Source organism: Mustelus asterias, chromosome 2 (genome assembly GCF_964213995.1).
Source record: "Mustelus asterias chromosome 2, sMusAst1.hap1.1, whole genome shotgun sequence".
NCBI lineage: Eukaryota > Metazoa > Chordata > Chondrichthyes > Carcharhiniformes > Triakidae > Mustelus > Mustelus asterias.
Genome location: NC_135802.1, coordinates 150532650 through 150548849, shown reverse-complemented (window position 1 = coordinate 150548849; position 16200 = coordinate 150532650). Strand labels below are relative to the sequence as shown.

General features: G+C 42.9%; 1 protein-coding gene across 10 annotated transcripts in view; it reads right to left on the bottom strand.

Moving 5' to 3' along the window:
- The window catches only part of fhod3b (formin homology 2 domain containing 3b), a 601875-nt gene that overhangs the window by 39687 nt on the left and 545988 nt on the right, over window positions 1–16200 (bottom strand). For all 10 annotated transcript variants that reach the window (XM_078198392.1, XM_078198352.1, XM_078198362.1 and 7 more), the window contains 3 exons: window positions 14287–14469; window positions 12749–12868; window positions 6502–6663 (listed from right to left, as the gene is read on the bottom strand). In XM_078198392.1, coding sequence (XP_078054518.1) covers window positions 6502–6663; window positions 12749–12868; window positions 14287–14469 — 465 coding nt within the window. The remainder of the gene's footprint in view (window positions 1–6501; window positions 6664–12748; window positions 12869–14286; window positions 14470–16200) is intronic.

The window sequence follows — 16200 nt, the reverse complement described above, 5'->3', positions numbered from 1 at the left end:
AAAAGCTATATTGAAGAATGATGTCTACTGCATTAAACTGATGAATTTTACTGTAAACACAAGCAATCAGCAAAATTCTTGGAGGTCTCCATTTCAGGTGGTTAATCATTTTAAGACAAAAGGACCTCAGGGATTCTGTGTAGCTCCTGCACACGATAAAGCAATTAGTTTAGCAAATGCTAACTCCCAACAGCTCCCTGCATTTGATTTATGACAAATAAGAGTTAGCCCAGCGAGGAAGAGGCTACAGGAGCAAAATATCCCAACAGGCTAAGCTGGATCGTAAACCTGTCTTTGCATGGCTGACGACAGCATTATAAAACACCCCATTCCCCTTACCGGGCCAAGCCTAAATTGATTTGGCCAGCAGATTCTCGTTGCTGGTAGCAAAATGACAAAGGAAAAGAAATGGACGCCTGCTTTGAGAGTGCAGAGAAGTGGAAGGATCAAGCGCTGGTGTTAGGCCTCCTCTTTGTCCGGCTGAGAAATATAAAGCATAAAAAGTAAAATGCTTTTGACAATTACCAATTGCCTTCTCCAATGCAATATCTGGAAATCAATTCAGGGTTGATAACATCGAAAGATCAAAGGCGAGTTGGATTAATGGAGTTTATGCTAGGCTGTCACGAGGTTGATTGATTGGGGCGGGCACGGTGGCACAGTGGCTAGCACTGCTGCCTCACAGCGCCAGGGACCCGGGTTCGATTCCCGGCTTGGGCCACTGTCTGTGTGGAGTTTGCACGTTCTCCTCGTGTCTGCATGGGTTTCCTTCGGGTGCTCCGATTTCCTCCCACACTCCAAAGAGGTGCGGGTTAGGTCCATTGGCCATGCTAAGCTGACCCTAGTTTCAGGGGATTAACAGGGTAAATGTGTGCAGTTACAGGAATAGGATAGGATTGGCGTCAGTGCAGGCTCGATGGGCTGAATGGCCTCTTTCTGTACTGTAGGGATTCTATGATTCTCTGATCATTGAACATTGCGTCCAATAGTGCATTGTCTGTGGTTTCATTTCGTCTTTTTGCAAAGACACAAAGAAATTAAGAGTTGGGTGAGATCAAAAAACACAGGACAACCACATGTTGAGCTTTAGAGACGGGATCTTGTCAAATGAACTAAACAATTTCAAGAAGTTACACACAGCTTCAACATTCATTGGCACTTTTCTCATCTGTTCAACAGTTCTAGCGGCAGGGAATCAGTAGCTGATAATGGAACTGCTGCTGAATCTGGCAGTGTTCAGGATGTGAATTATTGTTACACCAAGTCTTTCAGCTTGTCAGGAGCAATCGTAATTCAGCTCTCCACAATGTCAGGCAACTAATACTAACTATAATAAAAACAGAAAGTGCTGGAAAGACTCAGCAAGTCTGGCAGCATCTACGAAGAGAGAAACAGAGTTTTCTTTTGGGCATTTGTGGGTCACGGACATCGCTGGCTAGGCCAGCATTTATTGCCCTTCCCTAGTTGCCCTTCAGAAGGTGATGGTGAGCCGCCTTCTTGAATCACTGCAGTCCACGTGCTGCGGGTTAACTCACAATGCCGTTAGGAAGGGAATTCCAGCCAACATTTCAAGTCCTCTTCTGACTTCTTCATCCAGTCAGTGAATGCTTGCGCCTCTCCCCAAGTGTCACTTGTGGCTCAGTTAACAGCACCCTCATCGCTGAATCACAAAGTCGTGGGTTCAAGTCCCACTCCGAGACGCTCTAGTGCGGAACCGAGGGGAGAGCAGCACTGTCGGAGGTGCCGTGTTTTGGTTTAAAAAAAATGTAACTTAAGGCTCTGTTTGCTCTCTCAAGTGAATGCAGAAGATTCCAAGGCCCTTTTTCAATGGTGGGCACAGAACTTCTCCTGAATGTCCTGGTCAACATTTATCCCTTTGAGGGAAATAATTCCCTAAAATAGTGATTTCTTCTGCTCAATATTGTTATTCTGGGGAACTGTGTGTGTAAATTAGTTTCTATCTTTCTTACATTACAACAAATACTACCAGGCTGTAAAGTGTTTATGGGACACTGGAATGGCGAAATGTGGCATGGGTCACAGGGATGGGCAATAAATGCTGGCCAACCAGCGACGCCCATGTCCCACGAATGAATAAAAAAATCTGAATGATGGCGTGATGCACTTGTTCAATGTCAGATGTAAGCAACAAATGTTAATTTACCACCTTCTGACCGTCTATCCTACAAAAAATGCTGCTTCTATGACTTTCGGGGCCCTAAGCAATGTGAAATAGTCATCTTCTGATGCACAGTATTTCTTCTGCACAAGGAGGAACAAAGCTTAGAAGGAAAAGGGAACTGTGCATGAAAAAATATCAAACGATGGAATTTAAAATGGAAAATACTGGAAAACTAAATCCACCACTGAATCCAGAGAGGCAAAATGACATTTTGAACTCTAACTCTAGGGGCCAAGGACGTCCTGGAGCGGCTGCAGGAAAGGGAAGGGTGAACAGCTGGCTGTCATAGTACATGTTGGCACAAACAACATAGGTTAAAAAAAAGGATGAGGTCCTAAAAGCTGAATATAGGGAGCTGGGAAGCAAGCTCAAAAATAGGACCACAAGGGTAGTAATCTCAGAATTACTACCTGTGCCACATGCTAGTCAGATTAGAAACAGCAGGATACATTGGATGAATGCATGGCTGAAAAGATGTTGTGAGGGGGAGAGTTTCAGATTGCTAGGGCATGGGATCGGTTTTGGGGGAGGTGGGACCTGTACAAACTGGACGGGTTACACCAGGGTAGGATTGGGACTGGTGTCCTTGGGATGGGGGGGGGTGTGTGCTTGCTAGTATTGTTGGGGAGGATTTAAACTAATATGGCAGGGAGAAGGGAAAATTCGCAAGGGTTCAGAGCAGGGGGAATTAGGTGCAAGAGGAAAAGACAGCAAGGAGACTAAGGAAAATGATAGACAGAGAAATCAAGGGCCAGAGTCAGATAAGGACTGAATAAAAAATAGTAGGAAAGGGAAAGGAAATGTTAAAACTGCCCACCTTAAGGTTTGTACCTGAATGCTCGGAGCATTCAAAACAAAATGGACGGACGAGTTGCACAGATAGATGTAAAGGGGTATAATATAGTTGGCATTACGGAGACGTGGCTTCAAGGTGAGCAAGGATGGGAACTAAACATTGAGGGCTATTCAATGTTTAGGAAGGACAGACAGAAAGGAAAAGGTGGTGGAGTTGCACTGTTGATTAAAGATGATATTGATATGATATTGAGCAAAGATATTAGCATAGGTGATGTGGAATCCGTATAGGTCGAGTCAAGAAACAACAAGGGGCAAAAAAACATTGGTGAGGATGGTAAACAGACCACCAAACTGTAGCGGTCATGTTGGGAAAAACATGAGACAGGAAATCAGGGATGCATGTGTTAAAGGAACATCTGTGATTATGGACGACTTTAATCTGCATGTAGATTGGGAGAGTCAAATTAGTCAAAGCACACGAGAGGAGGAATTTCTGGAGTGCATACGGGATAGTTTTCTGGAGCAATACGTTGAGGAACCAACTAGGGAGCAGACCATATTGGACTGGGTATTGTGCAATGAGAAATGATTAGTTGGCAGTCTAGTTGCAAGAGAACCCTTGGGGACTAGTGACCATGATATGGTAGAACTCTTTGTCAAGATGGATAGTGACATTGTTGATTCTGAGACCAGGGTCCTGAATCTCAATAAAGGTAACTATGATGGTATGAGCCATGAATTGGCCATGATGGACTGAGAAACATTACTGAAAGGAAAGACAGTGGATAGGCAATGGCAGGCATTTAAAGAACGACTGGTGAACTCCAGAAATTGTTTATTCCTGTTTGGCGCAAGAATGGAAGGGAATTGTGACCAAACCACAAGGGAAATTAGAGATAGTATCAGATTCAAGGGAGAAGCATGCAAATTTGCAAGAAAAAGCAATAGGCCTGAGGATTGGGAGTAGTTTAAAATTCAGCAAAGGAGGACTAAGCAATTTATTAAGAAAGTAAGCTAGTGGAGGACATAAAAATTGACTGTAAAGGTTTCTATATGTCTGTAAATAGAAAAAGATTGACTAAAACGAATGTAGGTCCCTTACAGTCCGAAATGGGAGAATTCATAATGGAGAATAAAGAAATGGCCGAGGAATTAAATTTGTACTTTGCTTCGGTCTTCACAAAGGAAGATATGAATAATGTACCAGAAGTGCTGAGAGAAACATGTTTTAAAGGAGCTGAAGGAAATCAGCATTAGTAGAGAAATGGTTTTGGGGAAATTGATGCAATTGAAGGTAGATAAATCTCCAGATCCTGATAATCTTCATCCCAGAGTACTTAAGGAAGTGGCCCTGGAAATAGTAGATCCATTGGTGGTTATTTTCCAAAATTCTTTCGACTCTGGATTAGTTCCTACAGATTGGAGGGTAGCTAATGTAAGCCCATTATTCAAAAAGGGAGGTGAAGAGAAAACAGGGAACCATAGACCAGTGAGCCTAACGTCAGTACAGGGGAAGTTGCTAGAGTCTATCATCAAGGATTTCATAACTCGGCATTTGGAAGGCAGTGGTATAATCAGACAAAGTCAGCACGGATTTACAAAAGGGGAATCATGCTTGATGAATCTATTGGAATTTTATGAGGATGTAACTAGTAGAGTTGACCAAGGAGAACCAGTGGATGTGGTTTATTTAGACTTTCAGAAGGCTTTCGACAAGTCTCACATAATAGATGATTATATAAAGTTAAAGCACATGGGATTGCAGGTAATGTCTTGAGATGGATAGAAAGCTGGTTAGCAGATAAGAAGCAGAGTTGGCAAAATGGGTCTTTTTCTGATTGGCAGTCAGTGACTAGTGGGGTTCTGCAGAGATCTGTGCTAGGACCCCAACTGTTCACATTATATATTCATGATTTGGAAGTGGGAACTGAATATTATCTCCAAATTTGCAGATGATACAAAGTTGGGTGGGAGGGTGAGCTGTGAGGAGGATGCAGAGATGCTTCAGTGTGATTTTGACAGGCTGAGTGTGTGGGACATGCATGGCAGATGCAGTATAATGTGGATAAATGTGAGCTTATCCACTTTGGTAGAAATAAGAGGAAGACAGATTATTATTTGAATGGGTGTAAATTGAGAGAAGTGGATACTCAACAAGACCTTGGAATCCTCGTGCATCAGTTGCTGAAAGTAAGCGTGCAGGTACAGCAGGCAGTAAAGAAGGCAAATGGTAGGTTGGCCTTCATAGCAAGAGGATTTGAGTATAGGTTTAGGGATGTTTTGCTGCAATTGTATAGGGCATTGGTGAGGCCACACCTGGAGTATTATGCACAGTTTTGGTGTTCTTATCTGAGAAAGGATGTTCTTGCTATAGAGGGAGTGCAGCGAAGGTTTACCAGGCTGATTCCTGGGATGGCAGGTCTGTCATAAGAGGAAAGACTAAGTCGGTTAGCATTATATTCACTGGAGTTTAGAAGAATGAGAGGGAATCTCATACAAAATTATAAAATTCTAAAAGGGTTAAACAGGGTAGATTCAGAAAGAATGTTCCCAATGGTGGGGGAGTCCAGAACTCAGGGTCATTGCTTGAGGACGAGGGGTAAACCTTTTAGAACTGAGGTGAGGAGAAATTTCTTCACCTCGAGGGTGGTGAATGTGTGGAATTCAATACCACGGAATGTAGTCGAGGCCAAAATGTCGTCTGATTTCAAGAAGAAATTAAATATAACTCTTGGGGCTAAAGGGATCAAGGGATATGGGGAGGAAGGGAGGGATCAGGATATTGAATTAGATGATCAGCCATGATAAAGATGAATGGTGGAGCAAGCTTGAAGGACCAAATGGCTTAATCCTGCTTCTAGTTTCTATGTAACAATAGGGTTAACCCCCATCAAGCACTACCTAACCACCTGTTTGATGCATGTTACTGCTTTCAGATCATGTATGGCCTACTCCTACTCTTACTTCTTATGCTTTGGGAGGATAGCAGAAATAGCCCACAAGAAGATATATTTTTTGCTGTGACTGTCCGCCATTGCCCTAGTGTGTTTTGGTGCATTGCTCACTTGCTGCGGTGTAGAAAGCAGGAAAGGTCTGAGTGCCGCTGTTCCTGAAATGAAGACATTAAGTTGTTGGTCTCAGTAATCTAGCCTACACATGAAGTGTGGAAGAGTTATTCTTTAAAGATAATCTCTAGGCTGGATTCCAGATGTAATTTTACAAATGCGCCCATTTGGTGAGTAACATATCAAAACTTCAATTCCAAAAAGAAATGTCATGCCGGATTGCCTCACGTAATATTGCGACTTGGAAATCAGGGTGGGGGTTAGTCGATTCTCGTGACCCCATTTAAATACAGTGGGCGGGCGAAGGTTTCCAAGATACCCCAAAAACCTCCTCAACTTGTAAGGTTCTCGAGTCTAACGCAGAACGATATTTTGTTACCTCCTACCCTGGCTGGAAAACACAGCTGCAACATCTGGATAATAGACAGACAAGAGAATTTTTTTTCGCTGACATACCTTGGCTGACCTCGTGATGGCCCCAATCTCTGAGTACAGGTCTGAGCTATCTGGAAACTTTTCCACCACAATTGTTGCTATGTGATGCAGCAGAGATTGCTTATGCACTGTGTCTTTGACTTCTGGTACTTTCTCCAAGTACCCCAGCTCAAAACCTTTGGCCTGCCGGGAGAAGGAAGGAAAAAATGCTCACTCACAAAATACATGTTTAGGCAATCATTGTTTCCAAAACAAAGTAGAACCTTCGAGCTGCTCATCGCAGCCGAGAAGGTTTGAATAATTTGAACATTCCAGGGCCTTTGTCTCTAATGGAGAGAAATCCTGGCTCTACTTAAGGATAGAATCATAGAATCCCTACAGTGCAGAAGAAGGCCATTCGACCCATCGAGCCTGTACCGACAACAATCCCACCCAGGCCCTATCCCCATAACTCCATGTATTTACCTTGCTAATCCCTCTGACACTAAGGGGCAATTTAGCATGACCGATCAACCTAACCCACACTTGCTTGGCATGTGGGAGGAAACTGGAGCACCCGTAGGAAACCCGCGTAGACATGGGGAGAATGTGCAAACTCCACACAGATAGTCACCCAGGTACTATCATGCAATCAAGGGTGATTTACTGTCTGTGATTAAATGTTTGAAAATTAATTGTCCCGAATAGAAAACTGAAATATGAGGGGAAACTAAATGTTGTGGATGCTCTAATTAACCCCCCCACTCCTGAAAAAATAAATTTGCGATGATTCCCTCTCCTGTTCACCATACAATGACCCCTGCAAGAAAGTCTGTATGTGGGAGTTCTGGCCTAGGATAGAGTTGGGCCCAGGTTGCAATGCTCCCCCCAACTCGAATAGCTGGTCGTCACTTTTGGATCTGGGTGGAGGGCTGTTAATTGTACCTCAACGTGAGTCAGTGCCTGCGAGAGAAGATAAGAGAAAACCGAGGGAGCAGAATACGGAGGGCACAGAGCAAAACCTTATGCAGAGTACAAATAGTCCTGATTCAGTATTGAAATTCTCCTGTTGACTACCATAACCTGGCAAGACTTTTGCAATTCAAGAAACCAAGTCTCACCAACAACTCCCTGATATCTCCAGAGCTGGGAATGTAATGCTACATTGGGGCAGCACGGTGGCACAGTGGTTAGCACTGCTCCCTCACAGCGCCAGGGACCCTGGTTCGATTCCTGGCTTGGGCCACTGTCTGTGTGGAGTTTGCACATTCTCCCCGTGTCTGCGTGGGTTTCCTCCGAGTGCTCTGGTTTCCTCTCAGTCCAAAAGATGGGCTGGTTAGATGCATTGGCCATGCTAAATTCTCCCTCAGTATACCAGAACAGGCACCGGTGTTTGGCAACTATGGGGTTTTCACAATAATTTCATTGCGGCGTTAACGTAAGCCTACTTGTGACACTAATAAATAAAATAACTAAATAAAACTCTCCTTTCCTTTGCTATGAACAGTATGATTTGTCTGTATGGCACGCAAAAATACTTTTCACTGTATCCCAGTACATGTGACAATAATAAATCAAGTCAAATCTTGAGTAAAAAGTAGGATCCCTTTTCAAATCTTGGACCGAGAGAAAAAAGAAACAGATGAAGGCAGCAAATAAATTACTGAGCGAGTAAGAATGGCTTCAGCAAATCTTCCAATCCAATGTCCAGTCCAGTCAAAAAATGATACATGGCAAAGCTGGCATTTTTCCAGGTACATTGGTAAAACTATGAGATTGCAACACAATTAATTAAGGCGGCTGAAATGATGGGAGTAGCACTGCTGCCTCTGATAAGGGTAGCTACACTTTTACCACTGCTGGAGAAGGACATGAGAGGGACATTGCCTGGCATTGCCCCCAGCACTTTTAGATTCTATAAGTATTCCCAGCTAATGTGCCTATCCACAATGAGCAACACCAAACTTTCCTCTTTGGCCGTCACCCCAGTTCTCCAAGTGCTTTTTAAATCAAGTCTTTACTCCACTGCTCTCTAATCTTGGCCATCCCTTGTTACTTGACAATACTTTCTCATTTTAAGCGCGTAACCTTTTCTTAGATAAAAAAAATAGTTTTTAAAATCTGTTGTGCCCAGGAAAACTGAGGGGAGTCATTTTAGTAATTGGAAAACTGTTGGGCGGCCCATAAATCAGACAAACCAACGCTTTACACTCAATTCCACTGAGCTGTGCTTCATGTCGAGAGCAAATCCTTGCAATATGTTCCCTATTATCACCCTTCCCGTTATCTGATTTTTCTGTACATTTTACAATTCAATGCGTCGCCATTTCCTGCCATTTAGGGCCAACAAAATTGTGTCTACTCAAGAGTACGAAGGAGGAATAGATATCCACTTTCTGTTGCTAATATTTTGATATCAGATCCCTGCTGCTCAACACCTCAATCCATTGATTTGATAATGCTTGGTCACCGATTCAGTATGGATTTAGTTGGCATGGTCAAAGCCTTGAATGTCTTATAATGATCAAACAAACACAACCAGCTTAGAGTTAGCATGTACATTGTCCCACGTCTAAAGGGACAGCATGGTGGCACAGTGGTTAGCACTGCTGCCCCACAGCGGCAGGGACCCAGGTTCAATTCCAGCCTCGGGTGGCTGTGTAGAGTTTGAACATTCTCTCCATGTCTGCGTGGGCTTCCTCTAGGTGCTCCAGTTTCCTCTCACAGCTCAAAGATGTGCAGGTTAGGTGGATTGGCCATGCTAAATTGCTCCTTAGTGTCCAAGGATGCGTGGGGTAGGGAGGTTAGTGGGGTGGTTAGCACTGCTGCCTCAAAGCGCCACGGATCTGGGGTTCGATTCCTGGCTTGGGTCACTGTCTGTGTGGAGCTTGCACGTTCTCTCTGTGTCTGTGTGGACTTCCTCCGGGTACTCCGGTTTCCTCCCACACTCCAAAGGCGTGCTGGTTAGGTGCATTGGCCATGCTACATTCTCCCTCAGTGTACCCGAACAGGCGCTGGAGTGTGGCAACTAGGGGATTTTCACAGTAGCTTCATTGCAATGTAAGCCTACTTGTGACTAATAAATAAACTTTACTTTAAAATATGTGGGGTTACAGGGATGGGATCTTGTGTGGGATGTTCTGTCAGCCAGTCAGTGCAGACTCGATGGGCCAAATGGCATCGTAGGGATTCTACGATTAAAAAGGGACAGTGGCAGCATGGATACAAAATGGGTGAAGACACAGAAAGCAAAGAATGGTGACAAGCTGTCGCTTCTCAGAACTAGCGGTAGATACACATTGGTGACCCTTAAGGGTCAAGTAATAGAACCATTCTTCATTTTGACATATATAAATGACCTTGAATTGGCTACAGGGCAGAACTTCAAATATGCAGATGACATAATGGAAATGTGGTGAAAAATGTGAAAAACTTCAGGGGTACACAATATATAGACAAATGGGTGAATTAGGCAAGAAACGTGGCAGATGAATTCCAATGCACAGAAACATGTGATGATGCCTTTTGGAAGAAGAGTGAAGAGAGATAATATCAGTGAATTGTGCCAATTTTAAAGTGAATGCAGGAACACAGAGAACTGGGGGTTCACATACATAAATGTTTCAAGGTGACAGGACAAGTTGTTCAAAAAAAAAAGTACACATGATCCTTGTATTTATAAGGAAGAGGCATAAAGTACAAATGTTAAGGTAGTTAGGCTAAACTATTATAAATCTCTGGTTAGGCCCCAAGTTGGAGTGCCGGGCCAAATTCTGGGAACCACGCTTTTTTTCAAGATCTTGTAAGGGGGTGAAGAGAAGTCTTAAAAAAAAAGAAAATGCTGGAAAAACCCAGCAGGTCTGGCAGCATCTGCGGAGAGGGAAAAGATTAACGCTTTGAGTCTCTATAATCTGTTCAGGACTGAAGAATCCATCACATTTCTACCTCTCTTCAATTCTGTCGAAGGGTCACACGGATGAGAAACTTTAACCCTGTTTCTCTCGCCACAGATGCTGCCGGACCTGCTGGAATTTTCCAGCATTTTGTGTGCTTATTTCCGATGTCCAGCATCTGTAGAATTTTGCTTTTATTACAGAGAAGACTATCGGAATCCCACCAGGAAATGAGGGGCTTCAGTTACATGGGGAGAGCAGAGAAGCCGGGATTGATGTCCCTAAGATGTTACAAGGTCGAGAGGAGGTTTAATAGCTGTGTCTAAAATTATCAACGATTTTGAAGGAAGAGGGACAGGGAAACTGTTTTCACTGGCAGGACAGTTGGTAACCAGAGGAAACAAAAATAATTGGCAACAGATACATATGCGAAGATGAAGAGAAACATTTCTTTTTTTAACATGAGTTATGATCTGGAATACACTGCCTGAAACCATGATGGAAGCAGATTCAATATCAACTTTTAGGAGGGAATTGGATTAATGCAGGAAAAGGAAATATTTGCAGAGCGACAGGCAACGAGCTGGGGAGTAGAACTAATTAGATAGCTCTTTCAAAGAACTGGCACAGGCACCATGGGCTGAAATGTCCTCCTTATGTGTTGTATAATCCTACCAATCTCCAAAGAAATTATTGCTATCCAATTTCTTTATTCTGTTAGTGCGAATATTACATTGATAACTGCTCGTCACTAAAATAGTCTCTTCCGCTTCACACAATCAAACCACTTCATATTTTTATAAATCTGTTTCTTTTTGTCTTACAGCAAGAGTTGTTCAACTCATTATTATAGCTCCCCTCCCCTGGGAATTGTGCTGGTGAGTTTACACTATGCTCTCTCTGCAGCTTTTCTCTCTCAGATTATGTAGGGAGTATTATAGACTGCACTTTGCAGTGAAAATATTCGCACGGTTAGCAGAGTTCATCGTTATTCATCTGCCAATCAGAGAGTAAGCCCACCGGTGTGCACGAGTGGTTTGACATGGAAGTTCTGGTTTAAGGTGCACCACTCCTCTTTGAGGTGCACGAACATCTCATAATCTGAGCTGTCCATTCAATTGTATCGTACAGCATGAAGATTCTGGACCATCCCTTTTAACAGTGTGGCAAGTCTTAATTACTGCCATCTCTCTGGAACCAAAAGGTAACTTTTACAAGTTTGGAGTCCCATTCCTTCAGAGTTTAATTGTTGATTTAACTTTATTTTTTGATCGCTCTCTCTCCAAATTTACTCCTTCTCTCCATTATCTCACTTTTAGCTCTGATGATGGGGCATCCTGACTCAAAACATTGGCTCTATTCTCACTCCACAGATGCTGTCAGACCGGCTGAGATTTTCCAGCATTTTCTGTTTTTGTCTGACTTGGTTTGACTTTGATGCTTCCTAATTCAGACTTTGTGATGCTTACTACCTATTCTTCAAACTGATTAGTTAAGAGATTACACAGCTACTTATCCTGTTCACACAGGTCTAAGATGCTCCACTGACAGAGCTGCACTGTTTGAATATTTAGCTGATGACAACTAGCCATGCAAAAGTCCATGAGAAGTTTATAGGTGAGCTGCTAGTCTAATGAATAGCTGGCAGAGTTTATTCACTTTCAGAGAAAATTCCAACATGTTATACTTCAAGGGAAATTTGGATTAACTACTGAATTGGAACAAGAATCGTAGCTATGGGGAGAGGGTCTGCTCTTAGAAGGTTTCAGAACAGGCATCCGGGACCAAACATCCTTCTGTGCTGTGAACAATTACAGGGGAACTGATGGCCTAGCGGTATTATCGCTAGACTATTAATCCAGAAACTCAGCTAACGTTCTGGGGACCCGGGTTCCAATCCCGTCACGGCAGATGGTGGAATTCATATTCGATTTTTAAAAAAAAAATCTGGAATTAAGAATCTACTGATGACCACGAAACAATTGTCAAATGTCAGAAAAACCAATCTGGTTCACTAATGTCCTTTAGGGAAGGAAATCTGCCGTCCATACCCGGCCTGGCCTACATGTGACTCCAGACCACAGCACTGTGGGTGACTCTCAACTGCCCTCGGAAATGCCCTAGCAAGCCACTCAATTCAAGGGCAACTAGGGATGGGCAATAAATGCTGCCCAACCACGATGCCCATGTGCCACAAATGAATTTAAAGAAAGCTAATTTGTAACATTGGGTATGTGACAGGGAGGAAGATTATTTTGCAACAGTTGGTGTGTCTAAAATTGTAACGAGATAGCTAATGCAACGCCTTTTAACAAGAAATCAAAGGGCTCTTCCTATGATGTCCTTACGATAAAGTAATAAGGAATAAACCAGAAAAAGACGACACTCAAACTTACATTTGATGCATTTAGGAAGTTCCCTATAGCCAGTAGTGTTGCCAGGATATATCTTAAAGTTTTATTGTTCTCTAACTGGTCCATTCCTTCTTTCAAGTCCTGTAAAGGCTCTGCAACTTCCTGTAAGAAGAACATGAACATGCCATACCTCCAAGGTCAAAACATTCGACGTACTGCACAATTTATCTATCTATCATCATGCAATATAGCTAACATTTATAGACCGAAGTCTCCGAAGCTAGACTATAGCAAGACGCCAGCTGTTCATTGCAAAAGCAAGCTAGTGAAAGGAATTTTTTGTATCATTTCCTGGCTGGAATACGCTAAGGGTGTGATCTTACCAGCCACTCAAGCCACGCTCCAGCCGCCGAGAAGTCAGAGAATCTGGCACTCTGTCAAATCTCTGTTCACTGCAGCAGGCTGGGAAAATCCTGCCGGCTGGAATGGCTCTAACATTCCAGCTTGTGGGATCCTCTGTATGGTTTGCTTTAGTTAAAAGACTTCATTCTAAGCTATTTCTGCCTTCAATAATAATAAAGCTATGCTTTAAAGCTAACTAAAGCTAAATTGGCCACACTTTAAAACTCAGCTCGGAATTCTGAGTTTAGCTTAGAAATTGACTACATTTGGAAGTGCAATTTAACAGAAATGGTTTTTGTCATAAACAAGCTTTCATGGACACAGCTGTGAATTGTTTTTGGAAAACTGGAGACTAACTGGAGATAACCAACAAGCTATATTGTGGTAACTGCTATCTGTAGGTCAGTTGTTGTTCAGTCGAATGCCGCGGGGTTTTGAATTCAAGTCTGTAATCCGGCCCCCCCTCCCCTTCTCTCTCTTTTTTGCTTTCTGTAATTTTTTAAAATTTCGAGTTATATTCAATAAATAATATTTAAAGTCATACCAAGTGCCCTCGGTCTATTCAGAGGAATGAATGGATCCTACACAGCCTAAGTATTTTCAACAAAACCTTGCCCCATAACCTCGGCAAACTCTTAAACTGACAGACCACGCAAACGACTCCATCATTTGGAATTCCTTAAGGTTTAGCATTTTCACACAGTTTGTGCCATCAACTATTCAAGAGTGAACACTGGCCATTTTCAGGGAACTACATTTATAACTCATGACACAAACTATAGTCGCCATTATTGACATTGTAGAATGCTGTCCCTTAAAGGTTAACTATTCCCTCAGCAACCAATAAACGTGTGAGGGGTTAAAGTGAATACATTAAAACCAACTTTGCAATCATTGTCCTGCTCAAATGTACATCTCTTGACATGTTTCTCCATTAGTACAGTTACACATAATTATCCTGCACCTCATTATCAGTGGAGGAAACCAACATCATGCCCCATTAGTATTCCTTACTGATAGCAACAAATAATAATTTCTGTTTATATCCATGGTACGAGCAACAAAGTCCTCAGGGTCCCATGATACATGATTTGGCTATCTGAATGGACATCGTAATCCATGCTGTTAACCGACTGCTGTACATATAACAAATTACTTTGTTTCTAGATGGGAGTTACCTTCTCTACTGTCTCATAGTCTAGCTTGAAGGCCCAGAGTTGGAGTCTGGCTGAGAGTTCACTAATGGAAGACAGGGTTAGTAGAAACTGCTCTGCGGAACCCAAAGGAATGTCGGGATTCAGTAGCTGGGCCTCTTGGATCTTCTGCTTTTCCTCTTCACTGGGAATCATGGTCAGGATTTTCTAAAAGGAAATCAGATACACAAAAGCCATTTCATTGATAATCATCCGCAGGAATTGGGAATCTTTTCAACAGGTTCTTGCACTTCACATTGCAGAGTGATTCTCCCACATTGGACATTTCCCTCATTGTACAGTTGATAAAGGCGAGTCATTTCTTTTCCAGTGACACTGCTGATTGAACATTTTATATCTCAAGGCTCCTGCTACACAATCCTCATCTGTTGTCTAACCTTAGATGTTGACTTGCCTGACAACACTCTCTGGGCAAAGACTGGCTCTGGTGACGTACAATTATTTTGCATAGAATCTCTACAGTGCAGAATCCCTATAGTGTGGCCGGCACGGTGGTACAGTGGTTAGCTGCCTCACAGCGTCAGGGACCCGGGTTCGATTCCCGGCTTGGGTCACCATCTGTGCGGAGTCTGCATGTTCTCCCCGTGTCTGCGTGGGTTTCCACCAGGTGCTCCGGTTTCCTCCTACAGTCCGAAAGATGTGCTGGTTAGGTGGATTGGCCATGCTAAATTCTCCCTCAGTGTACCCGAACAGGCGCCGGAGTGTGGTGACTAGGCGATTTTCACAGTAACTTCATTGCAGTGTTAATGTAAGCCTACTTTTGACACTAATAAATAAATGAAAAAACAGAAGTAGGCCATTTGGCCCATCGAACCCTCCCCAACAATTCTACTCAGGCCCTACCCACGCCCTGACACTAACGGACAATCTGGCATGGCCAATGAACCTAACCCGGACAACTTTGCATGAATTGTGAATGTTTCAGTGTTGAGTATACTAAATCTTAGGTAAATATTAAAACTTTGTTATAAAGTGAAAATTTCAATTTTGCCCTGCTTTGGGTCCATTAGATTCTGTCTATTGAACTTAAGGAGTTAGTGATGTCTTTCAGACATGACTTCAGATATCTTGTAAGGTGAGGAAATCTGCTTCCATTGTAGATATAATATTTGGAAACAAAATCTGCTAAATAGAATATTAGGGGCGACATCAGGGACATTTAAAATGGAACTAGATGTAATATGGGAGCCAAAGATGAATGGATCAGATGACCTTTCTCTCTCTGACTCATCCTTCGTCAACTATGGCTCAGTCCTAGCAATGTCAGAGTTCAAAGGTCATGATCTCAAGTCACACTTCAGAGATTGGAGCATATAATTCAGGGTTAATGCTCTGGTGCAGAGCCAAGGGAGGGATGAAATGTTAAAGCAAGGCCCTGTCTGCTCTCTCAGGTAAGACAGAAGAGATCGTCGGCATTTATTTCAAACAGGAGCAGGGGAGAGAATCCCCCAGATGTCCTGACCATTATTTATCCCTCAACCAACACCACAACAGAGCAGGACATCTGATGATCTATCACATTGCTGTTTATTGGTAGCTCACGTTTCCTACATCACGACCGTGACATCTCAAAATTATTTAATTGGGCGTTAAACACAACGGTTCATCCGAAGTCCATGAAAGACGATATAAAAATAGAAACCTTGTAATTTAGTTCAGGAGAGGTTGGAAAAAAACTGGCTGGTTGCATTGTCTCCTGGCAAGCTTATGAGGGGGATTGGCGATGGGGAGGGTGGAAGATGATAAACGTATTTGAGATCCCCAATGCTTCGTTTTAGGAATAATGAGCAGGAGTTGCTGGAAACATCTCCCTCCTCGTGCACCAATCCATTTTCGGTCATCTGCACCTCAGACCACCCGAATAAAAGTCGAAGGGCC